Source organism: Arachis hypogaea, chromosome 9 (assembly GCF_003086295.3).
Source record: "Arachis hypogaea cultivar Tifrunner chromosome 9, arahy.Tifrunner.gnm2.J5K5, whole genome shotgun sequence".
Classification (NCBI taxonomy): Eukaryota; Viridiplantae; Streptophyta; class Magnoliopsida; order Fabales; family Fabaceae; genus Arachis; species Arachis hypogaea.
This window is the reverse complement of record NC_092044.1, coordinates 5,042,160-5,069,039: the sequence shown is the minus strand read 5'-3', so window position 1 is coordinate 5,069,039 and position 26,880 is coordinate 5,042,160. Positions and strand designations below refer to the sequence as shown.

The following is a 26,880-nucleotide window of genomic DNA, read 5'->3' as shown; positions in this document are numbered from 1 at the left end:
GTCCCAGGATCGTATGCATCATAATCATCATTCTTATCAATTCCTACTTTTCCAAAATCCACTTCAACATCAGAATTAATCTCCACATAAGCATCGTCATCAACATAAATCTTCTCCTTCATCTTATTCTTTCCCTTACCTTTATCCTGTGAATCACTCTTATTACTTGTTTTCTTCTTACCCTTTACCTTACTTGAAGGAACAGGGTCTACAACATATGAATCAGATGAGATGTCTTTCTTTACTGGTTTATAGGGCTCATCTTCTGAACTATCATCAGAATTAGAGGACATCAACATCACTGGGATCTTGCTACCCTGCCCCCTTTTCTGAGCCTTTGTGCCTCCTATCCCAGTGGTAGACCTCAGGCAATACCTCCTATGAACTTTTGTTTGATTTGGTTTCGGAGTGTTCTTGGCCTTCTTTTTAAGTTTTTGTTCAATCGGCACCTTAACAGATGCTTTAACCCCTTCCTCCCTAGGTCGACTCACATTAGCAGTATGATTCTTTTCATCATTTGGCCTAGCACCATCGTGTGGGGCAGCTGCAATATTTTCCTTAGCTTGCGTCCCAAGGTCCCTTACTTGATCATTAATGTATACCAGAACCTCCTTCCCTTCTATCAGTTCAGGTGACGAAACCTCATGTTCAATGTAGATATCAACAAGACCCGCATTCTGTGAACCCATCTCACACATCTCTCTTAGATCTGCATCACTCTTTAACTTCCTCAATCCCTCCCCTATACTCTTTCCAGGTACAAGCCACCAGACTTCCTTCATTCTGTCATAACCTAGCTCCTTATAATAGTTTCTCAGGTAAAATACATCCAGCCTATCCACCTCAACATCACCAAGGCAGTTTCTATTGTCTGGATAGTAACCAATCTTTCCATTCACACCCTTTTCAAAAGTTCCTCCATGATGAAACATAATGTCTAGTACTTCATCCATTTACGAGATAAGTAAACAAACAAATTAAACACATGCAACACTAACTTCTGACCATAACTAGAGAACTGTATCATTAGAGGAAACAACCCTTCTTAACATAAAAAAAAAACAAAGCAACCCAAACCCCATGCTAACAGCATAACCACAAAAAACCTAACAACATAGAAATCTAAACAAAACACCAAACGAAGATGAACTCTCCTTCAATCAACACACCACATGAAGAGCCATCAATGAAAACCCAAAAAAAATTTTAAACTTCAACTACACATTGTATTACTAACCTTGTTGTAGCTGACGATGACGATACCTTCTGCTTCAACAACTTCGTACCTGTGGCATCCTTCCTTCTCCTGCTAATGAACTCAGTCATGCACTAACCAGAACGTGCCCTAATATCACAACATTCTCTGGACGAAAGATAGAAGAAACATTTGAAGAGAAGTAAGAGAAAGACTAACGAATGATCAACCCTCTCCCCAAGCAACCTTTTAATTCCCCTCCAAGGCAAAATGACATCATCCTGATTCATTAACACCATCTAGGTAAAACGGCGTCGTTTAAGGCTGCCTACGTAGACCATAAGCAGCCAGCTCAGCGCTCCGGCTGCTGAGTCATGCCGGAATTTAGTGGAAGGACCATGATTTTGTACGGAGCTCAATCTGGAGGGTGCAATTAGAGCATTTCAAAAGTCAGGGGTAATATTGGTACACAGGCTCAATCTGATGGACCAATTTGGGGATTTACTCCTAAAATCACAGAGATAAAGAACTAGATAGAACTAAATTAAACCATTCGATTTTGATTAAAATCGACAAATTGGCAGTTTTGTGTAACCAGCCAGTTCAAAATTCTTTTTTTCCTTTACTAAAATCACGTTGTTTTGGTTTTTTATTTTAGAAAAACACTCGAAGTCCCTAATCCTAATGTCCTAAACGGCACCACAGTCCCTAGTACCCGCTCCAACCCTTTTCGGAGGTTCTCTTCCTCACCTCATCACACTATAGTCTCTCTCAACCTCACTTCACCTCACCGCCAACCGTGTCCTTTGTTTCGTCTCACCAGACACGGTGCGTTTCCGACGACGTCGTCTTTGTGGTTCTCCTGCGTCATTACGTCTTTGGCTCGCAAGCAACCTGCTTCGTCGCGGTTCCTTGCTTCGCGTCATCGTCGTTGTTGCGTCCTCTCTTGGACAAATTGGTGGTCTCCTCAGTCCTCACTTCTCTGCGTTTTCTATATCTCTTTTTTGTAGTTATTTAGTTGGATTTTAATTTGATTCAGTGAGTGAATAACGTATTAATGATGTTAAATTTTTTATTATTAATCTGCTTATGTTATATTGTTAATTATAACTAGTTGAATTTATTGATTCTTGATTATGAATTTGTTGAACTTTTTATTATGAATATGTTTAGGTTAATCGCGGATTGATATTTTTGTTTTGATTATTAGGGTTTATAGTTTTTTTATTGATGTTGCTATGAATTTAGGGTTGCTGAATAGGGAATAGAGAATAGGTTATGTGAATTTTTAATAGCTGTTGTTTTATACCGTTGCTATTTCATATTATTTTAAAATGGCTTCAGCGAATACATTATCAGAAACACCATCCCCGCAAGAATAAGGATAAACTCCTGAGTCCTGATGCATCAATTGGAATAAAAAAAACAACAATAGAGCACAAATAGATCTTGCATGGGACCATTATAAACAAGTTGTGGAATCTGAAAAAACCATTCTTATGTATATATTGTGAGAAGCTTCTTAGTTGTGGTATGCATTATAAAATGTTTTATATTATTCTTGATCTTGATTTGTGAAACATTATTCATAATGCTAGATCAATTGGATTTGGAAGATGATGGAGATGATGATGGAGCTAATAATTCTGTGAAAAATGCAAATCAAAATGAAACCAATTAGGATGTAACTCCACATTTTTCAGATGAAGAACAATACCCCGACTTTGAAATCACTCCTTGGAATAGTTCATGGATTATTATCCTTATTGTGTCAAATGAGATACTAAAATAGTAGTACTAACTAATTTTATATCTATCTTTGTATTAGTTATTTTTAAAATTTGAGATTTGGTTGTTCTTAAAATATTGGTGAAGATATGTATTTTGAAGTTTTAAGTTTTTGACTATTTTTATTTTTTATTTAAGTGTAATCGATTTTATCGATTCAACCAGTGATTTATTGTTTGAATCAGTGAACTAGTAGTCTGACCGATTTGATCACCAGTTTGGTTCTAAAAGGGATCTGATTTCCAAATCTACTCTCACATTCTTCAAAATTAAATTTTATTATATTAATATATTACAAACATTTCAAATCATAAAATTGAATTTCAAATAGAAATAAATTCTTTTCTCACGTTAAATAGTTTTCAAATAAGCTCTAAAAGAAATGAAATAGTATTAGGCTGTGTTTGAAAGAGACACAGAAATTGAAAAGTAGAGATTAAAAGATAAATACTAAATTAAGTTTGTGTTTTGTATAAAATATATTGGATTAAATTATGTTTAATTTAAAATAAATATAAAAATTAAGAGATAAATTTAAAAATTTAAAAATTAAATAAGAATATTTTGAAAAATATTATTAAAATTTCAGTTTTTATTTACAAAATTTTTATTTTATTGTCTAAAAAAAAGTTTACATGTGGACTACATTACATAAAAAGAAAGGGACATTCTCAAATAAAATGCTAAAAGAAAACATTATCTAATAGGTAAAAGAAAGAAAAAATATATATCAAGAGAGAGGTTATTGTTCGCTAAGAAAGAGGACCAAGATGTTAGTGATGCCAGTATTCCCCCTCCAGCTACATTGTTTGGGATAGAATTTTTTCAGGTTTTCGATGTTGTTTCTCAAAGACTAAAGCATCCCATACCAACTAGGGATGTCAACGGGGCAGGGGAGGGGGGATGCCTCCCTACTCCTCATCCCCACCCCAGATTTATTCTCCATCTCCATTTCCATTCTCCGTCGTGAGAGAATATTGCTCTCCATTCCCATTTTTCACAGAGTTCTATTCTCTGCAGGACCCCATTCCCCATATCTCTAATAGTTTTGACTAATTATTAATTTCTATAGGAATAGAGTTGAAAGTATCCATCCTATATAAAAACAACAAGATTTTATACAAACAGTCCAAACATCAAGATGGTTACTTTCAAAATAACGCAGTGGGAGACGTCATGGTGAGGCGGGGGACACGACATCAGAGAGGAGAATGGACACGACGACAGAATTGTGGAAAGAAATGCCACAAATATAGAGAACGACACAGTGAGGGTGATGGAACGGTGAGGGTGATGGAACGGTGAGGAGTGACAATGCGGTGAGACAGGAGAGTGACGAGGGGGTGGCTGCTTGGAGGTTGGATGGAGTATGGATGACGTTGGAGATCTATAAACTAAAGAAAGGTTATGCAAATGTGGATTAGAAATTTTGAGTCTCTCTCGCTCTATAAATATATATATGGCATGTGAAATGACTAAAAAATATATATGAGAAATAAACTATTAAGAACAATTAAGTAAATTTAGAATTTCGGAGATTAGCGGGGACGGGGCGGGGATCCCCGCTCGAGTCCCCGCGCCTGTCTCGGGGGAATTTCATCCCCCATCCCCAACCCTACAGAAATAATTTTTCACAGTCGAATCTCTATTCAGGACAGTCCCTACAGTGATCCCCACATCTCAAAAAGTTTTGCCATCCCTAGTGCCAACCAGATTTGTCACTTCTTACTCTAAAACCATATTTGGATTTTTCAGCTTCCAAAAAATGACTCCACCAATCCCAAAGTTTTAGGTTAGGGTCACGGGGGATAGAGATTACTACTGGTGAACTATCATAAATTTGAAGAATTTTCGGATAGAAAACAGTGGCATGTATCGATGTCTCCGGCGTCAATTGACAACGGAGGGCAAAGGCTGTTAACTTGTGATAATCTCTTATTTAATTTTGCTTTAACTGCAATATTTTCATGGGCTAGCCTCCAAGCAAATAGTCTAACTTTTGGTGACACTTTCATCTTCCATAATTTTTTTTACATTTCTAAGTCTGTATATTAAGGATGGAGTGAGTTCACTAGAGAGTGAAAGAATTTGTATGCTATGTTATACCCGATTTCACCGAGTATTCTCCTGAATTGTTGTTGCACTATATAATCGAATCTTTCTCTCTTATGACAGAAATTTGCTGAATCTATTGAGCTGCGGTTGGTGGAAAGGTTTCCATAAAGAATTGGTGGTTTCATTTCACCTCTGCTGTAATTAATTGTCTACCCAACTAAGAGGCTTATCCCCACATTAATTTACTATAATGCAAAATGGTGGTCAATTTTCGAACCATGAGTCTTTTTTTATTCTGATGGATTTATGTATAGAAATTTTGTATTTAACATCGTTCTGAAAACCAAACCGGACCGATCGGTTCAATTGGAATAATCGAGAACCAGTCACCTAGTCGGTCCGGGTAACGTCGAAAACTAACTGGCAAAGAACTGGTGAAAAAACTGGTCGAACCGGCGGTTAACCGACGAACCGGAAGAACCGTCCGATTTTTTGGCGGTTTTATGGTTTGCAACCTGAGATGCCAAACGACGTCATTTTGGCTTTAAAAAAAAGAGAAAGGCGTAAGGCGTAACCCAGTACAGTAACCCACTAACCCTAATCAGTTTCCCCTTTCCCCTTTCCAAGTGCATTCAGCCATTCACCCACCATTGCCACCAAGCTCCAAATTCCAGAAACCACTGAGCCACCCACAGCCATTCACAGCAGCCGCGACCACCACCGCATTCTGCTTCTCGCTGAGCCCACCTCCTCGTCGCCAAACGTCGCCGAGCTCGCCGAGCCCGCCTCCTCATTCACCGTCGCCGAACGTTGCCGACACCGCGTCCTCACTCGCCGCCGGTAAGACTCTGTTCTTGTCTTTTTGATTTATTTGCTGCCTTCTGGGCTTCTGGGTTCTGATTATGATTTATGAGCTCCCCTGCTCTATGCTTGAACTTGCTTCCTTCTTAATTCTGATTATGATTTATGAGTTCTATGCTTCTTGATTTTGATTTTCTGATCTCGCCTCCCTCTGAACTTGCTGCCTTGTGATTATGAATTTCGTGCTTGAACTTGCTGCCTTCTGAGTTTTGATTATGAGCTCTGTGCTTGAACTTGCTGCCTTCTGAGTTATGATTATGAGTTCTATGCTTGAACTTACTACCTTCTGAGTTCTGATTATGAGTTCTATGCTTGATTCTTTACTGATTTTGATTTATTTGCTGCCTGCTTGATTTACTGATTTCAATTTATTTTGCTGCCTTCTTGATTTTGTGATTTCAAATTATTTGCTGCCTGTTTGATTTACTGATTTCGATTTATTTTGCTACTTCATGATTTTTGTTTTTGATTTTCTGAGGTTATTTACTCATGATTTTGAATATATTTGCTGCCTTCATGATTTTTGTTTTTGATTTTTTGAGGTTATTTATTCATAATTTTGAATATGTTTTGCTGCTTCTGAATATATTTGCTACTTCATGATGAATATGTTTGGTGCCTTCATGATTTTTGTTGGTCATTATGTACGTTTTTTTGTTTAGTTATAAACTTTGATGTTTAAAGTTGTTTGTGAACTTCTAATATTAAGTAATTGATACTTTATTATGTGAAATTTTAAATTTTATTAAGTTAAAAATTATTGAATTTATATACTTAAGATTATTTTAAGTTTTTTAATAATTTTAATTAATATTTAATTAAACTGGTTGAACCTCGGTCGAACTAATAAACCATTAAACCAGTGACCTTACTGATTTATTGACCGGTCCAGTTCTCGCAACTTGGTATTTAAGGTATTTCTCCAAAAAATTTCTTCCTTTCAAAAAGTTTTGCCAAGATTAAGATAAATAATTTTCCAGCTCAGCGTCTAAAAAAGAACTATATCTGAAATATTTATTCTTACAAATTTTGTAAAATAGAGAATGTAATTTAATCATTAACCTCATTTCTAACATAACCAAATTGAATGTCTTGAAAGAATTAAAATGAAATTTTAGTTTTAATCTCTTATCACTAGAAGAAATTAAATCATTAATGAATGAATGAAGAAAGTTGCACGCTTTTCATGCTCGGGAACTAGTCGTTTTGTTTTTTCAAGCAAATAATAACTAGTTATTTTGTGTATATTTTTTTTTTAAAGTTAAAAATGAGACTTGAGCTCACAATTTTGAATATAGAGATGATGTAATTTTAGTTATAGTTTATTGATTAATTTTATGTATATTAATCTATATTTTTATTAGAATTTAATTTTTGTGTACAAATAATGTAAAAGAATTTAACATAAGTATTTAATTATATAATATTATATCAATAAAAATTATTAACTTTTAAATTTATAAGATTAAATTATTGTGTTAGTATTCGTAACTATATTTTTATATTTAAAATTTGTTTAGTTGAGTCTCTATCCTTATTTTAAATTTATAATAATATTTTTATTATTTTAAAAACAGTTGAATTAAAAAATATACTGAGACATATTTATTAATAGTTAGTACTTTAAGATGGATGAACATATTTTTGTAATATTTATTGTTAATAAAGATCTAATAATAAATTAAAAATTAGTATAGAGATTTAATTAAAAAAAATTTTAAGTGTAAAAATTTAATTATAAATTTAAAAAAACTATAAAAGGATAATTTAACCTTTTTATAAATATAAAATGCGAAAAATTTAAGAGCTAGTAATTTTAATTTATATTCATCAGTACTTTTAACTAACAATCTAATATTTTTAGTTTAAGAGTCTAACACTATACTTTTAATTAATACTTTTAAATATTATTAGTTAATTGATAAAAAAATTGTACTAATTTTATAGTATTGCTCATATAAATTTATTAAATTAGAGTAGATAATTTGTTTAGTAAATCATTTTGAATCGAATTTTTGAAAACATTGGATATATATGAAAAGAAACAAATCTGCAGAATAATATTATTTCAGTCAATTAATTTAAAAATAACCAACAACTAAAAATAAATAAATATAAGTAAAAAATAAAAACTAAAAACAATAGAAGCATCCAAAATTTAAGTAAATTAAAAAAAATATTTGAAAGTGAAATAAAATAAAATCAAGTTTGAATTTATAGTTTATAATTTATGATTTAAAATATATATATGATTTAAGTTTTAGAATATAGATATTACGATTTACGATTTATAATTGTGTTTATAATTTGGGATTATGATTTATGATTTCAAGTATAGCATTAACAAATCATGAAAGTTATAAATCGATAACTGAAATGTGAGCAATAATAATATACAACTAGAAGATTGACCAAATGAGTCAACTTATATCACCTCGATCCATAAATATTTTAATGCTCATTTTAATCTCTTAATTATCAATTACATTTAAAATTATCTTGAACTTAAGTTGGTCTTTATTTCATGCTTTTAATTTATGTTTTCATATAATACTAAATTTATGTTAAACCATTTTCTTTTGTGAACTACATATTATGTCTTTTGTAAACGGCATACAAGTTTTGGATGAAATTATTTCTTCTTCTGAAAATATTTTTTGCCTAATTTAAAAAAATGAACATTGGCATCCATACTAATCATGATCGTATATAATAAACTTAAAATATTATAGTACTTGGTTATATAATACGCACTTCATTACATAAATAGATGTAACTCAGCGGCAACAAGAAGGTTTCTAATTCTAAGTAGGAGTGTTTATGGATTGATAATAGTAAGATTACTGCTCTAAGCTAAATATAATATTTTTCTTCCCAAATTAAAAGATTTATGCGATAGCATGCATATAGCATGACCTTAAATTAGTTAAAAAAAAACGTTAAGTATCATCGAATATATTGTTAAATTTAGTATCAGATATTAGTGACAAATTTGTCATTAAATTTGACTATAAATTCATAATTGTCAAATATTATTGTTGAAATTGATGTTCCAATAGTAACGTCAACAATAATATTTGATGAAAAAAAATTATGGCGGCGCCGATAAATCTGTCAGTAATCTTATTTAGTGAAACGTTGTATTTTGGATGTATAGAAAACGTTATCGTCGATTTTTTTCGACGATAAATCCGACGGTAACCGTGCCTTAAATGATAGTGCGAACTTTCGTCTCCCCCATTTCGAATTTTTCCTTAGCTTCTCTCTCTTCATCACCACCCTCTCTCTCTCTCATCATTGCCTCCACTTTTGCCGCCGCCGGTTCTCTACCCCCTCCCGCTGCCGCCGCCGCCCCACCATTCTCAGCGAGCTAGAACCTCTGTCGCTAGCCACGCTCAACGCTCCACGTGGATTTGGGGAAGCAGAACCTCCACCACAAGTCAAGCCTCCACCACTGCGACGTCCGCCGTTCTCTCCATCGAGGTGCACTCCGGCGAGCCACTTCCACCGTTGCAACCTCCACCTCCACCGTTGCTCCACTCTTCTTGCTCTGAGGTTGATTTTGTCATTTTGTCAATTTTCAATTTAATTTTCTCTGTTTTAAATTCATTATGGTTTAATTAGATTTTAATTTTGCATTAGTAATTTAGTTTAGTTAAACTACTTTTTGCTATTAGGTTGATTTAGAGTAAAATTAAAATTTTTTTAGGATTTCTCTTAGTTCATAGGTAATTAAGTATGCTATTGTGATTCTTGAGTTTGTAATTTGAATTTGTTTAGGGTTTGTAATTTAGTTTGATTAATTTAGGTTAGATTCAATATATTAGGTTTTAAATTGTTGAAGTGTTTGAAATTCACTAATTTTGTTATTTCCTGTGTTGATGACTGTTTTGCTGAGAAATTATTACTGACATTATTTGCTAATTGTTTAATTTTAGTTTAATTTAGTTTAGGTTTGGTTATAATTTCAATTTTAATTGTGAATCAGTTTTAAAGTTCGTTCAAGGTTAGTTTTCTAATCTTAGTGGATTTAGGTTGATTAAATTAGGTTTAGATTCAACACATTAGGTCTTGAATTGTTGAAGTGTTTGGAATTGTCTAATTGTGTTAATTACTGTGTCGATGACTATTTTGCTGAGAAATTATTGTTGAGATTGTTTGCTAATTGTTTAATTTTAGTTAAATTTAGTTTAGGTTTGATTAGAATTTCTCTTTCAATTTTGAACTAGTTTCAAAGCAAGTATAGGGTTAGTTTTCTAATCTTAGTGGATTTAGGTTGATTAAATTAGGTTAGATTTAATACACTAGGTCTTGAATTGTTGAAATGTTTGGAATTGTCTAATTGTGTTGATTGTTGTATTGATGACTGTTATTTACAGACATGTCGATAGGCAGAGCTGCTGCGGATCAGGCTGCATGTCGTGGTCAGGGTGGGGGAGGATTTCTTCCGGTACCTCTGAGACTTTTGGATCCTCTCCCTCTATTCTGACCACGTCGGTGACGCCGCATGTTGGGGTTTAATGGACCAGCCGTTCCCCATGGTCCCTAACCCAAATTACGTGCCTCCGTCCACGACGATGGCGCCGCCTCCGACCGCTCAGCAGCCCGCATCCACGGTGACGCCGACTCGCGACAGATGCCGCGGCCCTCGTGTGTCTAGTCTCAGACATGACAGTAGCTGAAGCCCCTCAACCACCTCCCACCATACGGTTGCGCATTTGGCCTGATGGCGGCACGGGGTAAGTAGCATGTTCAATGTTCATGTATTTTCTGTTTATGGTTATCGCTGAAACTACCTGAGTTGTTTCTAGTTAAGTTGATTTAAGTGTTAATTGATGGTTATTGCTTTCTAGTTTTTATGATTATGATACTTATTATTACTGAAAGTTCCTGAAACTTGATTCCTGTTTATTGGATTTAATTAGGTTGATTTGAATTGTTGATTATTGTTTTCTAGTTTTCATAATTATGATTTTTGCTATTGCTGAAATTTTCTCAAGTCAAAGTCGTTGGAACATGAGGTCACATTAGCGGAGACATTCAAGTACACCCACACGCTGAAGGAGAACAAAGCGAGATTTATTGATCACCGGTCTTAGAACCATTATGCGAGTAAACATACATTTGATTATCTTCTGCTACAAAATTATTAGAGATTAACTATATATCTGTCTTACTAATCATAATAACTTGTGTTAATTGCACAGAAGTCCTACACACAAAGACTAGATGCCGCGACTCAGCAGTCTCAGCAAAGTGGGGAGGACGTCACCGATGGATCTGTGATCTCAATCGTTGACCCCGATGCAGTTTGGCGCGAGACTGCCTCAGCCTCGTACAAGAACCGCGTTCTGGGATGGGGTCGTTCTTCGCCAGTAGCCTCCGCACCTCAACGTTGAGGCCGTTGTCAAGCTTCGCCACCAGTCGAGCCATCCAACCCGAGGAAGGCGTGGATTTAAGCTTCCAAGTGCAGGAGCTCTAGTGCAGCTTTCACTAGCAGGCTCAGGAGCTTAACAATTATCGGGAGAGACATCAGGAGATCTCACCCGCGTGACGTCTATGGATGAGTTCAGGTTGGAGTTTAGAGAGTCACTGGAGCGGATGCAGGAGCTCATATGGAGGTGTACCTGACCCAGATGTGCGCCGCTGGCATCGACCCTGCTGGTGGCAGCGGTCCTGCTGCAGGTGACAGCAGTAGCGCTAGTGGCACAAGGATATCGTCATCGCCTCCTGCACTGCTAACTCAAGGTCATGGGACTCACGACGACGACTACTTGGATATGTAGATATTAATTTTTATTTTATTACTTCATATATTTATTTGGTGTACTTGACTTTTATTTAATTTGCACATTATATTATTTATTTATTTTAAATAAAATTTTTTCATGATTTATAAATTGACTACTAATCGTATGAAAAAAAATTTAATTTAAAATTAAAATTGACCATTTATTTTAAATTCTAAAAAAATTGACATCACCGTCAAAATTACCGTAAGAATAATTCGACAGTAACATAACACGAAATAACATTTTTTGACACTAACATTATCATCAGAAAAAATTGTCAATGACTAATTGGTTTCTTGAATTGGTAATTTGTTGTAAAATCTGACGGTAATTATCGTCGGACGAAATAAATCTGACAATAAATATTTACCAATGAAATTTATACCAATTATTTTTTAGGATGAATTCGATGGTGAATTGATTATCGTCGGATATATTTAAGGAATCGGACAATAAATTTGTCGCTACTCAGGATTTTTTTTGTATTGATTGAATATTTGATACTTAGAGCAGTGGAGGAAACTTGCAATGAAGGCATGTATGTATAGATTATCCTACACAACTAAGGGTACATCAATATGCATAGAGAAATGAGTGTTGTGCGCTGAAGAATGTAGTTGTAGCCTTTGAAGACACATCACGTTCGGGGAGAATGACAAAGGATTTGAGAGATTCAGAGTCATAGCAAAATAAATAGAGTATTTAGTGAGGCAGTAATTTACACCGTAAAAAGAATTATATATATATATATATATATATATATATATATATATATATATACATATTCTTACTCGTTAATAGTTATTGTATTTGTACTAGTATTGCTAAAGTTAAAATTATATTTTTTGAAGGTAAAATACTCTTTCTTCTTCTGTTTTGGATGCCACTCGCAGAGTTATAGAAGAACGGTGAGAAAGTGAACTCGTCGTTCTCTTTTGATTCATCTTCTTGTATTGATTGTATTAAATATTGATGGTTATCAGTGATTAAGAAAAGAGGGGTTGAATTTTAGCTATTTTTTTCTGAATGTTACTTTCTACTTTTAGAATTGCTCCAAGAAATATTTCTGCTTTTTGTCTCATAACTGGTCAAGAGACATTTTTTTTGTCTCATAACCAATTAGGAGATATTTTTTAATTTTGTCTCCCACAAACAGAAACAGTAAAGGAGTAGAAGAGAAAGAGAGAATCACACCCAGAAGTATCCTGGTTCAGCTGCTCAGTGCAATGCAGCCTACATCCAGTCTCCATCACAACTGTGACGGAATTTCACTATAATCAAATTGATTACAGACATCAATTCTTCCCTAGAAACTACCCATTCCTATCCGGGACAAGTCCAGAATCTATCCCCCAAAACTGAACTTGACTTGGTCACCTACCAAGCTTTCAACTGCTAAGTGCTAACCCAACTTTCAAGGGATCTCCTCAGGATCACGATAACAAAACAGAAATACATACAAAGAATTTCTGAGATAATAATGGCTTTTTCTTTAACTCTCTACCTTTTTTCACTCAGTGGCTTTTTTTTACAAAACCTCACATTTTGCCTTTTACCAATGAAACACAGACAGACTCACTGAGAAAAAGAAATATTCAACGAAAGCCATGAAGGAGAAGAATAAACAGCTCCAAGAGCTATGGAACCCGAGCGTGTGCTCTCACTCCTTGTCTCAAGCCTTGGCCATTCACCCTTATTATCGAAGGGGAAGATTCCTAGGTTGAAACGGTTAAACCGAGCTAATCTTCTTCTTCTTCAAACCAAAACCGGTTTGGCCAGAGAGAGAGTAGAAGAAACCGAATATAAAACCCAACATGCAATTACCTCTGTGTCTTTCCTTCACACCAAGCTTCATCAATCCGGGCCTTCCATCTTGACTTGCTCCCCAAGACGGATTCCTAGCCCTTGATGCTTCTTTAATGCTTGACAGCTCCTACTGCTCTAATCTTCTGCCTCTTCTTCCACGTAGCTACAGTAGCTACCTCATGTGGTGGTTGATCAAAAGTAGAGACGAGCCATGCTTCCAAAGAATCTTCTTCCTCTGACCGAGGTGGATCTCTTCCATTTTTGGGTATGGAAGACTTGATATTATTTCACCACATCTTACCTTTAGTGGCAAAGATCTCAACCACACCATACTTTTGATTTTCTTTTTTTTTTTGATGCCATCATCACAATGATTTCATGCTTGCTTCTAGCTTCTTCTTCTTTCTTCTGATAACTTACCTTAGCTTCCATAATTTCTCTGTGAAGTGACCAAAAATTGAGAGAGAAGAGAGAGAAAATTAAAATGCTTTTAGTAGAACTAAGTGAGAGAATGAAATGAATTAAATTTCCTACTTCCTTTGGCTTGGTAGCAGTGATACTAATGATGGCTATCAAATCAATTCTTTCTCTTTCATGTTTCCAATGCTATTAATACAGTAAATTAAATTTTAAAATCTATCAAAAGAAGAGGGTGATGTCCGTGGAATCATGGAGCTACTTAACAAAAGTTGAATATCATCATGTTAAAAGAGTAGCCTAGCAAATGTGCCCCAATTTATTTTAAATTTCGGACCAACTATTTTGTTGGGCTTCAAATTGATTTTCCTAGCCCAACAAGTATAACAATTCAGTTACATTTCTTAAAATATTTTTGTAATCAAAGCTGAATTTTTTCAGCATATTGAGTTTGTTGAATTTTTAATCCAAACACAAAATTTGTACAGTAAAATTATTAATCAATAAATGTGAATTAAAATTTAATTTAATAATTTTACAATTTATTACTTTTAATAATATTTATTCATCATCAACATAATTTTAAAGTTTTTTAAACTCATCAAATATCTGAGTTAGAATTTTTCATTTTTATCCTTTGTCTCTAGTTTAATCTAGATAGTTTGATTTTATTAATGAAATATATCTATATTTTTTTATTTAAAAAACTTTTTCTATTTTTTAAATAAAGAATATTATTAAATAATAAAAATATTATTTTAATTTTTAACAATATTTTTTAAAATATCATAATTAGTATATATAGTCACTGTAGGATAACCATGTTAAAATGCGCCGTTGTGTGTCTCTATATATAATGTTTGCAAATATAATTTAAATCAAAATGATTAATCTATACTCTCTTATTTTATAAACATTTTTATTTTAGAAATATTTTCACTTTTAAATAACTTAAATACATTTGTATATTGCTTAGCAGATGAATTTTTTTTAGAAATAATGTTATTTAACTAATAAAATTTATTAATTTTGACTAATATTTTATACTTTAAATATTAAATTCTAACTTTTAATAATATAAAAATAAAATATTAACTAAAAGTATTGACTAATATTCATAACAAAATTTATTCCCTAACATTTTCCTTCTCTTATAATAGTTGTTAACTTTTTATTTTCTAATCAAACTCGTGTGAAATCAAATTAACACCGATTAATCATAATCATCATCATCATCTCAGAAAAATAGTTTTCAGAAAAATAGTTTTCAGTTTGTCGACATATACGTATGACTAGGCAACTAGTTATATACTACGTAGGTTCTTCCTGACTTAAGGGCAAAATGAAATGAACACAACCGAAAAAAAGAATTTACTTATTATTTACATACATAATATATAATTTAAAAAAATAATTTAAAATTATTTTATTTTTCTTAACAACTAAAATTTAATCCATATAATGATTATAATTGCATATTTATTATATTTTAAAAATTAACAAAATAAAAACTAATAAAAAATTGGGCCACATTATTGAGAAAAAAAAATGAATAACATAAAACAAGAGTATTTATTTACTCTCAGAACATAAAAAAATAGGACAAAAATCTTTTTTATGCCTTACCTAAAGGATAGGATCGTTATCAAACTACACATCATGAAATTTTATTGTGTACCTTTCCCACCCTAAATATGAAACGATATGCAATTTTGTTTTGTGTGGTTAATTATATGTATTCAGTGTGTTGATGATCTCAAAGTTTGGCCATTTGACACCTTGTAATATGTCAAAATTCTTAGCAAAATTTTTCGTGCAAGATGATGAACTATCATGATCTTGCTCTACGTATTTTCATTTAGCGATAAGCTTAAAAATTGGAGAAGTGGAATTTTTAATTTATTTTGTTCCCTACTTCCCATGGCTTTAGATAGTGAGATATAGCATCAATCAAGTAGGAAAAAATTAAAATATATGCTTATTCTTATTGGCCTATGGCATATTTTCTGAAGAAGAGTTAAGGTACATAGAATTTATGGAAGGCACATTTGAATCCTATATCAGCATCCTCCATTCTTCATTTAGATACTGTTTCAAAATCTAATAAACTAAATTATTCATATGAAAATGGGCACATACACAAGATAATTTGCAATTGAATATTTGTTTGTGACAACAAAAGCTATGGAAAGAATAAGAATCATAGAATAGAGGTTGAATGATTTTGTAAAGATACTCGGATACAGTTGTCTTCACGCGACATTAATAGTTAAGAATCGTTAGATAATTTGACATATGTGACTAAATTGTTATTTAACGGTTCTTAACTATCAAATTCACATGAAAACAACTACATGAGTTTCCAAGATTAGAGGCAAATGCCATGAAGAAAGTATGTGTTTCCTCTGTACCTAAGCACCCTGTTGTGTTCTCCAACACACCACAAATGGCCTTGAAGGTCCAAATGACCTTTCATTTCAGCAGTTTCCCATACAAACTTGAAAAGGCTAAGTGCTTTATCCAACTGCTTCACACCGCGCCCAATCATCTTCTCACTATCTGAAGTCAAAATTCTTCCCATACACAACCAGTTCTTGTCGCTTCCACTCTTGTAAATTCCACCAGCCATATCTACTTCAATATCTGAGACTCTTCCAAATAGGTAATATAATAATAGTGTGAATAAGCAGCGAGATGAGTGTCCCAATGTTTTGGAAAGCTTCTTTTGCACCAGGCGTTCTTGGTGTCTAGCTTCCTTGTATCCAATACTGTTGTCAATCAAAATGTCCTTGATTTGCAAAAGCCCTTCTTTCATGACTTCAGCCTTAGCCACATGCAACTTTAATCTTGTTTCGGCTCTAAAATACTCGATCAGATCATTGAACATCTCAAGAACATCTTCCCATTTCCGGGAACCAGAGGTGTTGACATTTTTTGAAGGTGAAAGCCTCATCCATGAAGTGGATTCAGGTTCATTGGAAACAGCAGCTTCAGTGAGAAACTTCAAGCAGGTAAGAACAATTTGCTGACCCATTATAGTATCTTTGTCTAAGCCCTGAGAATCCAAAGCATCCAAATCAACTTTAAAATTATTCAGAACTTCCTTGAGTGTACCAATCAATATGCGGTGCTGGGTTGCCTGTGGACACACTTTGAAACGAACTACCTTCCTTTGTTGAGTAGAAACATCAAGAAAGTTGCTCACTTTGGCAAGGTTATCAATCACTATAGGTTCTCTTTCTCTTGCTTGACTGAAAGGAGAAAATGGTTCATTTTGTGTTCCCATGGTGGAGACCAGAACATGTTTCATTTTGTGCTGAACTGTTGGAGATCCAATAAAGGCCCGGACAAGAGACTTGAAGGTACACATATCATGCTTAATCTGCTCATCAAAAATGGTTGAATTACTAATTGTGTCAACAAGTTTTCCATTAATTGCATCCACATTCGCCAGAACCCGAGTCAATTCTTCTAGCTTGGAAAAGTCATTCTGATAGCATTGTAGGTTGGAAACATCTTGATAACAGTGATAAAGCATTGAGTTCAGGTTAAAAAGTGTAGATTTGTTGGTTTTGACACCGGAAAGCAGCTTCCGAATTCCAGAAGACAGTTCCATTACTTCCCAGAAAAATAGAGGAACTGAAAAATAACACACAAAACAAATGGAAACAAATAATGACTCTAAAAAGAGTAACCCTTTTCATTCAGACATTTTATCAAACACCTAGCAGCCAAACTTAAAAGGAACGTGATAATGGCTTGCACATTATGCAAGCACTTGATGTTCATATAGATACTTATTCATTGAGATTTAAGGGGAAAGAAAAACAATAAATTTATTGCTAAGCATTGACATATAAATTCTATAGCTACTTGTAGTGTGGTAACCACAATTGGTCGCTCAACCGATGTAAGCATGCTCTTGAACAGGGGTGTTCGGTTTGCAATTTGGTTCTTTTTTGGAAAAAAAGTTATCCGAACCAATTATATATAAAATGTTCGGTGTGGTTTGGTTCGACTTTTTTTGTGAGGCCAATTAAACCAAACAAAACCAATGAGAATTGGTTTGGTTCGGTTCAGTTTTTCAGTTTTTACACTAATTAAGAAAAAAAAAAAAAGATAAGATGTCCTAAAGTCTTGATCATATCTATTGCAATAAGAAATTAAGAACATGTCCTGAACTATTTTCAACTAATAATATAGACCAAGTGCTAACATATAATTAACAAATAAGTTCAACTTCCTAACTCATAAAAAGTCATACAACACAATCATCAACAAGAGTCTTGAGACGAAATTCAGCAAACTGACAAAAGGAAAAACAACTCCATAGTTATCAGAACCGAATATGTGATCAAACCAATCAGACTACTGGGTCACTAGTTCAACTGGTGGGTTATTGGTTAAATCGGCTAACCTGGTCCTACTTAAATAACAATATAAAATAGTCAAAAACTTAAAATTAAATTTTGAAATATATATCTTCAACACTTTAACAACAATCAAGTTTCAATTTCTAAAATAAAATAGACATATTATTAGTCAATAGTTCAATACTACATTAATATCTTAATTTCACACAATAACCATGGCAATCAATTAAGCAATTAGCAATCAATTCCAATTAAGCAATTAACAATCACACTGCAGCAACGGAACCTATTAACCATTAATCAATTAGGCAATTAACAATCAATTCTAACAATGATAATTTCAGAGCCCTCAAAATTAAAATTGGAAATAAGGTGCATCCCTATTATTTTTATTAGCAGAATCATAATATCATAACCACAAAGTAAAACTAAATAACTAGATACCAATCTCCAAACATTTTCTTTCCAAATTCAAAATTAGCACACGAACACAAAATCAGCAATGAGCAGGATAACTAAGAAATTAACAAGCTTCTCATGCAACAAATTCAAGTCTCATCATAAATTGATAACCAAGCAATTAGTCAATTACATTATATACATAGCATCATAAGAGATCAGAGCTCACAAACACACAAAATTAACTAATTGTTTTTAACTAAATCATTTTGAACACATAGCTAAATTAACCAAATCATAATTTTTTTCATGAACAACAGATTGAAAACGAAAGAAGTAAGCAAGAGAAATTAAATAACCTTCGGTGGTCTTCCAATGAGCAGAGAAGAATGTCACGCGGAGAAGCTGACGGCACTGCGGCAGTCCTTCTCCTTATGTTTACAATGCGAAGAACTAGCAGAATATGAGGGATAGGGAGAGCGCAAGCACGCGAGGGACGACAATGCTCAAGCAGAGACGCGAGGAGGCGCGGCGACGACACGAGCAGGAAGCACCGCTCGAGCAGACGCGGAGGCGAGAGAGGCGCGAGCAGCCGAGCTCAGACGGAGGAGAGAGACCAGACGCCAGCACACAACGCGGAGGATCCGGCGAGATGCGCGGGGACGGCGGCGAACATGCGGCGGCGATGAACCATGACCCAAAATGTCATCAACTATCCCAAACTATCATGAATTTCATGAGAAATAAACAGCAACACATGATATAGTGTTGGAAATAGAATTATGCCATAGGAAAGGAATCATCATTTGAATTTTGAAATTTTTATAACACAATTTGCTGATCTCATATAGGCACAATAGAACACACAGCTATTTTTCAAACCGTAAATATTAAGAGGGGTGAAATATTAAGAGGGGAAAAAAGCAGCAAGGACCGCATAACTTGTGTTGTGTGGTGAAGAAAGTTGTTGTAGCCTTTCAGTATCAGACCGTGAGAGTGAGAATGAGAAAGAAATTCAAAATCAATTATATTTATACAATATATAATTTCAGTCATCATTAAAATACTTTTAATTATAACATTTTTATATTTTATTTAAATTTAAATAGTAATATTTTTTATTGATATTTATATTTTAAAGTTAATAAATAAGAAATGGCAATAATCTATATAGGTAGTAAATCGAATCAGCTTGATTCAATATATGTGCTGTGGAGTAGTACTTGATTCGATTTACATTTGAATTTATAGTTTATGATTTATGGTTTAAAAAACACTTACAAGCGAAACAAAATAAAATCAAGTTTGAATTTATAGTTTATGATTTATGGTTTGAAATATAAATTTAATTATGATGTACTGTCAGTGAAAAATCATTTTAATCACATAACGTTATATTAGCAAAAATAACTATCTTTTTATATTGACCGCGTCAATAGTCATTCAAAAAAACTTTTACACTCAGTACATTAAAATTAAACTCTTAAAATATATGATTTAAGTTTTAGAATTTAAATATTATGATTTATGATTTATAATTTATAATTGAGTGTTTAATTGTTTATTATTTGGGATTATGTTTTATGATTTCAAGTATAGCATTAACAAATTATAAAAGTTATAAATGGATAATTGAAATGTGAGCAATAATAATAGAGTTAAACTTCAGAGTAGTCTCTGAACTTGCACTCGATCCTCAAAGTGGTTTTTAAACTTGCAATGACCTCAATATTATCCCTGAATTTAACACATGTGGTTCACGGTCGTCCCTGAAGCATTTTCAGGAGAATATTTCTTAACGGCGCGCTGACGTGTATGGAGAGGTGCCACGTTGGATATCTGACGTTGCTGTTATCATTTTTTAACTCAATTTAGTCCCTGAATTATTTTATAACTCTAATCCCCAATTTATTATCAGAAACCACTCTGTTTCTTCTTCTCTGCTCTCCTTCGTCTTCTCTGTCATTGTTGACCTGTCATTGTTGAACGTGATTTGAGTGGGTCATGATGGATGGAGGCAGCAAATTGAGGTTATGATGAAAGTCCGAATTTTGGAGGTTATGATGCTCATGATGTATATCATGATGAGTTAGATGGGACAAATTCTTGACATTCCGAAGAAATGAAAGCACCCCTAACTCAGAGGATGATGACTCATTTCCTGTTTTCAGAGAAGAAACAAGGTTCGGGAAACTCCAATTAAAGGTAGGGATGAAATTCAACACGAAGATGGATTTTAAGGAGGCTGTGAGGGAGTATTGCATCCAGAAAGATAGAAGAGTTAGATTCAAGAAAAATGATAATGTACGATGCAGGGCTTTATGTAGGGGTAAGGAATATCCATGGGTTATCTATATCTCTAAGGATAGTGAGATTGTTTGCTGGCAAGTTAAAACCTTCAATGATGATCATACATGCCCAAGGGAGACAAAAAATAAATTAGCTAACAGAGGGTGGTTAGCAAACAAGTTGGTGAAAAAGCTTAGGAAATTTTTAAATCTGAAGCACTCTGAAACTTTAACATACTTCAAAAACAAATGTGACTTGGACTTGGACAAATCTCCCTGACAAGAGAACTTGGAGATGCAAGGCACATTGTGTATGGTGATGCAGCTGCACAATATGGGATGGTGAGAGACTATGGTGAGACTCTCCTGAATTGCAATCCTGGTTTTACTGTGGGCATCACAACAATTTCTCATTCTAACCCCGCAGAAGAGCCCACTTTTGACAAGATGTATATTTGTCTGGATGGGTGCAAGAATGGGTTTAGGGCGGGATGCAGACCTCTAATAGGGCTTGATGGAGCATTCCAGAAAACCAGATTTGGTGAACAAATATTGGCAGCCATTTACATCATTGCAGATGCCATTGTACCAGTGGAGAACACGAATAATTGGAGGTAGTTTCTTGAGCTGCTGCATGAGGATCTAGGGAGCTACACCCAAAATGGGGCAGGAGTAGAACTTAATAAATCGTGGGGATGAATTTGCTGTCACTTATACATGTATAGGGATTAATTTGATGTCACTTATGTATGTGTAGGGACTATTTTGATGTCACTTATGTAAGGTGAGGGACCATTTTGGGTCCCGATGTTGTATGTTATTAATTTCAGTGGTTTTGTGTAGGGGCTAATCACAGCTGTACAGGAGATCTTCCCTGATGTCCACCACAAATTTTGTGTATATCACTTGCGGAGAAACTTCGATAAGCGGTGGAAAGACAATGAACTTAGAGGATTATTGTGGGAGTGTGTAAGATATACTACTCAAGAGGGATTCATTGAGGGGATGATGAAAATTCAGAGAGCTAAAAAGGAAGCATGAGAGTACATTTCCAAATGACGAAGAGATGCATGGAGTCGGGCCTTCTTCCCCTCCCAACCAAAATGTGACAACATATGCAACAATGCTTGCAAAGTATTCAATGCCAGAATCAAGGAAGTAAGGGCCAAACCAATTATCACACCACCAGGTACTTCAACTATTATTACACCTATCATGACCTATTCAAATCACTTTCAACAATGGCAGCTCAACAATGACAGAGAAGATAAATGAGAGCATAGAAAAAGAAACAGAGTGGTTTTTGATAATAAATTAGGGATTAGGGTTATAAAATAATTCAAAGACTAAATTGAGTTAAAAAATTATAACAGCCACGTCAGATATCCAACGTGGCGCCTCTCCATAACGTCAGCGCGCCGTTAAGGAATATTCCCCGAAAAATGCTTCAGGGACGACCGTGAACCACATGTGTTAAATTCGGAGATAATATTGAGGCCATTGCAAGTTTAAGGACCACTTTGAGGGTTAAGTGCAAGTTAGGGACCACTTTAAAATTTAACTCATAATAATATACAACCAGAAGGTTGACCAAATAGGTCAACTTATATCACCTCAATCCATAAATATTTTAAGTTTTTAACGCTCATTTTAATCTCTTAATTATCAATTACTTCAAAATTATCACGGACTTAAGTTGGCCTCAGCAATTAGTATTATTTATGTCATGCTTTTATTTTATGTTTTCATCTAATACTAAATTTATGTCAAACCATTTTTGGGAGAATGAGAAAGGATTTGAGAGATTCAGATTCTGATAGAGTCATAGCAAAATACAGAGAGTCCAGTGAGGCAGTAGTTTACACAGTATACAAGAGTGAGAAGGAACTAATAAACAGAGTACTTAGAAAATAAGAATTACTTTATTTTGATTTTTGTGTATATTAATCTAGTATATTTTTAGTTTAATCTAGTATGTTTTAATAATAATATGACATTTCAAACACACTTTTACATTTGCTTCTACAGGATTAGTTTTTAACTTTATATTTTATGCTTTGACTTAATAGTGAATATAAATCAATTGCTTTATTTTTTTTTTGCAAAAAGAGAAAATTCTAAACATGAACATTCACACTTATCGTTACCTTACAAAAAGAGATAATGTTGTAGAACATTGATATATACATGTAAGCACTTACTTAAGTACATACTCATTATCCTAATACAGCAGCAACGCTAACGTTATAAACTAAATAAGTAATGTCAATCAATTGAATACAGTTCTAAGATAAAACCAATTTTTTCATCAGCATGACATGTTGGCAATGCATCTAACATTGTCTTAAAATCAGCGTTCTCATCAATCTTGAAAGTACAAATAACCTTGACAATCTTCAAGGCATGCCACCAACATTTTGTATTACTTGAACTGCAATGGCACTTCCCTCCCATTCTGCCCATCAGTATCTCATACAAAAACTGTTGTTTTTTGCAAAATAACAAACGGAGTTAGAAAGAACACATTATACAGTTACTGCTGGGATGGAAGTACTGTTGTCGTTGTAAATGCAAGATTCGAGAAAATTTGAGGATAATGACATACCTCAATGAATGCTTTACTATGAACATAAGAGTGAAAACTCAATGAAATAGAGTTCGGGCAGCAACTTGAAAGCAAGTAATTCATAAAAGGGAAATAGTGAGCTTCATTTTTCGGAGAAAACTGTAATTCCAAGCGTTTTATAGTTGGAGGAATAGATGAAACTTGCAATGCACCCTGCTCTGGTTTAATCTACAGCATTCAGACAAACAAACAAATAAATAAAATAGGCAAATATGCAAGCAGAATGAACCAACGTAATAGCAAGTGTATACTTACTAGAACTGGCCAACAGATAAAGAGGGAGACTGATGCCCAAATCTTTTGGGGTTTAATGTTTTCGACAGATTTCCTCAAGCTACAAAGGTCCCGAAAATCCACAACCCTAAAACTATTGATTTCCAATTGATTAGAACTTTTCTGAAAAGATAGACCAGGTTGGTTGTTTCCCTCATACGCAAATGATAATAAATTTCGAGCATCAATGTTAAGCTCCTCCAAGTTAGAGCAGTATGATAACTTCAAGACCTTGAGTTGAGCACTTGAAATATTAATCCTCTGAGACATAGAGCAATTGTCTAGTTCCAAATTCTCAAGGGAAGGAAATTTAGAAAATAGTTCAAGAAACCATTTGTCTCCAATATCAATGGTCATCAAATTGCATAAGCACAACCATCTCAAATTTGTGCAACTATCTAAATTCAGCTTGAAAGATGCATATGGATGAATACAATAACGGAAGCTCTCAAGATTTGGAGCATCGATATATACTTCCTGCATTCCTTGAACATAAGCTTTCTTGAGCTTATGTAAACCATGCAAGAATAGTGATTCCACAGGACTGAACGCAAACACGGGAGGAATTCCGCTAATTGGAGGGTTATATACAGCACAATCAATCACCGTTAAATCTTCAATTAGAGGACAATGAGAAATGAGATGTTCTATAATCCCTCCATGTGCAAAAAGTAGTTTGTATAGTTTTATTATTCTCACTGAGTAAAGCTTGATGGAATGGGTGAGGAATGCTTGCTCAACTCTGATTCCGCCCATCAACACCAACTTAGTAAGTGATTTGGATTCAATGACACTGAGTGGAAGCTCATAACACCTGTCCGGACTGAGTCTCCATACATAGCCACCAGGGATGCGAAGCTGTAAATGTAATACTTCGCCACCACTTTCAATAGCCATCTTCATCCATAGATCAACACGGTGGGCCATGTACTTATGGTCTACATAGTCCATGATAAGCTTGAATTCTTTGATTACTATGCCTAGGTCACGGAGCTTCAGCGATTTTCTCCCAACATAGTCAATAACTTTGTCTAGTTTGATATAATTGTCTACCGTTACATCTTGACTCCTAAAAAATTGATTGCTGCAAATAGACAATATCGGAAACGTAAACCATGTTTCTTTCCAAGCCTTTGATAAAACACTAGTCGTGGCGGCATCTCTGTCCGGAAGCCTTGCGAGAATGTCATGAAGTATAGCCTCTGGCAAACCAGATATTTGGTCCATTTTCCCCAGCTTCAGTACTGATAGCAAATATCTCATAGATGGATACAGATAAGAGAGTATTCGGGGTTTAATAAATTCAAAGTATTAAAGTCTCAATGGAAGGCTTGCAAGGAGGATATGACAAAGAATGACACCAAAAGATACACTTCTAAGATAAGAAATTTTTCTACTAGACGTCGTTAGAAAGGATTTTTTATTAGACTATCAAAAAAATTTGTTTTTGACAACTTAGATCAAAAGATAAAAATTAAAAGAGACTAGCACACAGAATTATCTTAGTGATGGATCTTTCAATTTTATTCAAAGTAAATCACTTATCTCATTTAATAAAAAAAATGTGCATAAAACAAATGAAAATTTTATTTATCAATGTTGTATAAATTGTCTCATCAACGATGTTTAAATAGGTCTCTAACAAATTAACTAAAAAATAAAAAAATAACTTAATTTAAATCTAATAAAGATAAAAAATAATTTAAATCAAAATTAATCTTATTAGATTAGATCAGATTTGATTTAAATTTAATATTCTTAAAAATATTACTAAGTAGAACTAAATCAAATCTTTTAACAAATCTTAACAATAAAGCAAACTAAAATATAGACTTAATAATTTCAAAATTAATAATAAACTTATGTTTTTTACTGAATTTGAAAAATACTGTTTAACCTGTTACTATTCTGACTTAGTCCAATAAACTTTATGAATTTTTGATTTTTTTAATGTTCAAGACTAACATATTATAATTCTTTTAGTATTCAAATCCTTAAATATAACAAGATATTATCATTCTACCCTTCGTCTAAAACAAATCACATGTATTATACGTTTATTATCAAAATGATTCATCTAGGAAAGAGGAATTTATGATTATGAATGACTTTCAACTAAGTACAGTGATGAAATTTTTCATGGTAAAATATATAAAATGTTCATCGTGTTTTCATCATGATACAAAATGCCTGTCTGAAACTCATAAAATACTATAATAATATAAAGATCAATGTGGGAACTAGGTAGATCTCCATCACAAATTTGTTCTATTTATTATTATTATTATTATTATTTCAAGCATTATGTGAAGTGAAATAATATTTGAAATAGAGTTAAGACATAAGAAAGCAATGACAAAGGGCTAATTTTTTTTCTTTATAGAAGCAAAATGATTGATGTACTCAAACGTGATAATTTATATTGTTTTTTAAAATGGTGAAACGTACAAAGTACCTCAAATCTTTTACGATTTTAAAAATCAAAGAATCTAATTTTTGTGCTCTAAAAATTGGATAATTTAATTTTTGTATTATTAAAATTTGTATTCTCTAATTTTTGTACTCTAAATTAAACTATACACGTTTAAAATTAACATCTCAAACTCCAGAAAAAATATCATTATAAACCAATATAAAAAAAGTGTGTCTGTCAGACTCTATTCCCTTTATTATTAAAGATTAAAAAATTAATTTCAATTTTTTCTCCAAGCCCCGCTAAACTAAACAATAACCTCTTTCGTTGTTCCCATAATAGAAAAAAAAAGGAATATTTAAAAATAAACTTACCTTCTCCAATAGAGTGTATTTGTAATGATTTGAAAAGTGTAGAAGCGCAGTACTTTTTTCCTTTGTGATAGATGATACGAAACAAATGAGCGAGAGGAACTGAAATTTTTGGGTTTAAAATTTCGGTTTCAGTTCTGTTTTACACTCTCACTCGATATTATAGTTATCAAAACTGAATCGGTAATTGACTTAGTAAAATTATTGGGTTACTGGATTAGTG

At 33.5% G+C, this 26,880-nt stretch overlaps 2 protein-coding genes and 1 long non-coding RNA gene across 4 annotated transcripts; 2 read left to right on the top strand and 1 right to left on the bottom strand.

Moving 5' to 3' along the window:
• Positions 1 to 5,610: 5,610 nt before the first annotated feature.
• Positions 5,611 to 11,799, top strand: LOC112710076 (uncharacterized). 2 transcript variants are annotated; one of them, XR_003156649.3, is made up of 4 exons: positions 5,611 to 5,878; positions 10,279 to 10,638; positions 10,900 to 11,011; positions 11,107 to 11,799. It is a non-coding gene; the product is annotated as an uncharacterized lncRNA (long non-coding RNA). The 2 variants fall into 2 exon arrangements; XR_003156650.2 differs by having other exon boundaries at positions 5,615 to 9,454.
• A 4,078-nt stretch (positions 11,800 to 15,877) lies between these two features.
• On the bottom strand, positions 15,878 to 19,564 carry LOC112710075 (uncharacterized). Its single transcript, XM_025762173.3, has 2 exons — positions 19,046 to 19,564; positions 15,878 to 17,553 (listed from the first exon to the last, which is right to left on the bottom strand). The coding sequence occupies exon 2, from the start codon at positions 17,528 to 17,530 to the stop codon at positions 16,283 to 16,285; it is 1,248 nt and encodes a 415-aa protein (XP_025617958.1). The 5' UTR covers positions 17,531 to 17,553; positions 19,046 to 19,564; the 3' UTR covers positions 15,878 to 16,282.
• Positions 19,565 to 20,915: 1,351 nt separating this feature from the next.
• LOC112708752 (uncharacterized) lies at positions 20,916 to 22,015 on the top strand. Its single transcript, XM_025760691.1, has 4 exons — positions 20,916 to 21,154; positions 21,259 to 21,588; positions 21,732 to 21,753; positions 21,818 to 22,015. Exons 1-4 carry the CDS (start codon positions 20,916 to 20,918, stop codon positions 22,013 to 22,015), a joined length of 789 nt encoding a protein of 262 aa, XP_025616476.1.
• Positions 22,016 to 26,880: the final 4,865 nt, after the last annotated feature.

Excerpts from the sequence above, each read along its gene's own strand:
- LOC112710075 (XM_025762173.3), bottom strand. The coding sequence starts at position 17,530 with ATGGAACTGTCTTCTGGAATTCGGAAGCTGCTTTCCGGTGTCAAAACC.
- LOC112708752 (XM_025760691.1), top strand. The coding sequence starts at position 20,916 with ATGGATTTTAAGGAGGCTGTGAGGGAGTATTGCATCCAGAAAGATAGA. Across the intron at positions 21,155-21,258 it reads AGAGGGTGGTTAGCAAACAA|AGAACTTGGAGATGCAAGGC; the intron begins GTTGGTGAAAAA and ends CTCCCTGACAAG. Across the intron at positions 21,589-21,731 it reads GAGAACACGAATAATTGGAG|GGACTATTTTGATGTCACTT; the intron begins GTAGTTTCTTGA and ends ATGTATGTGTAG.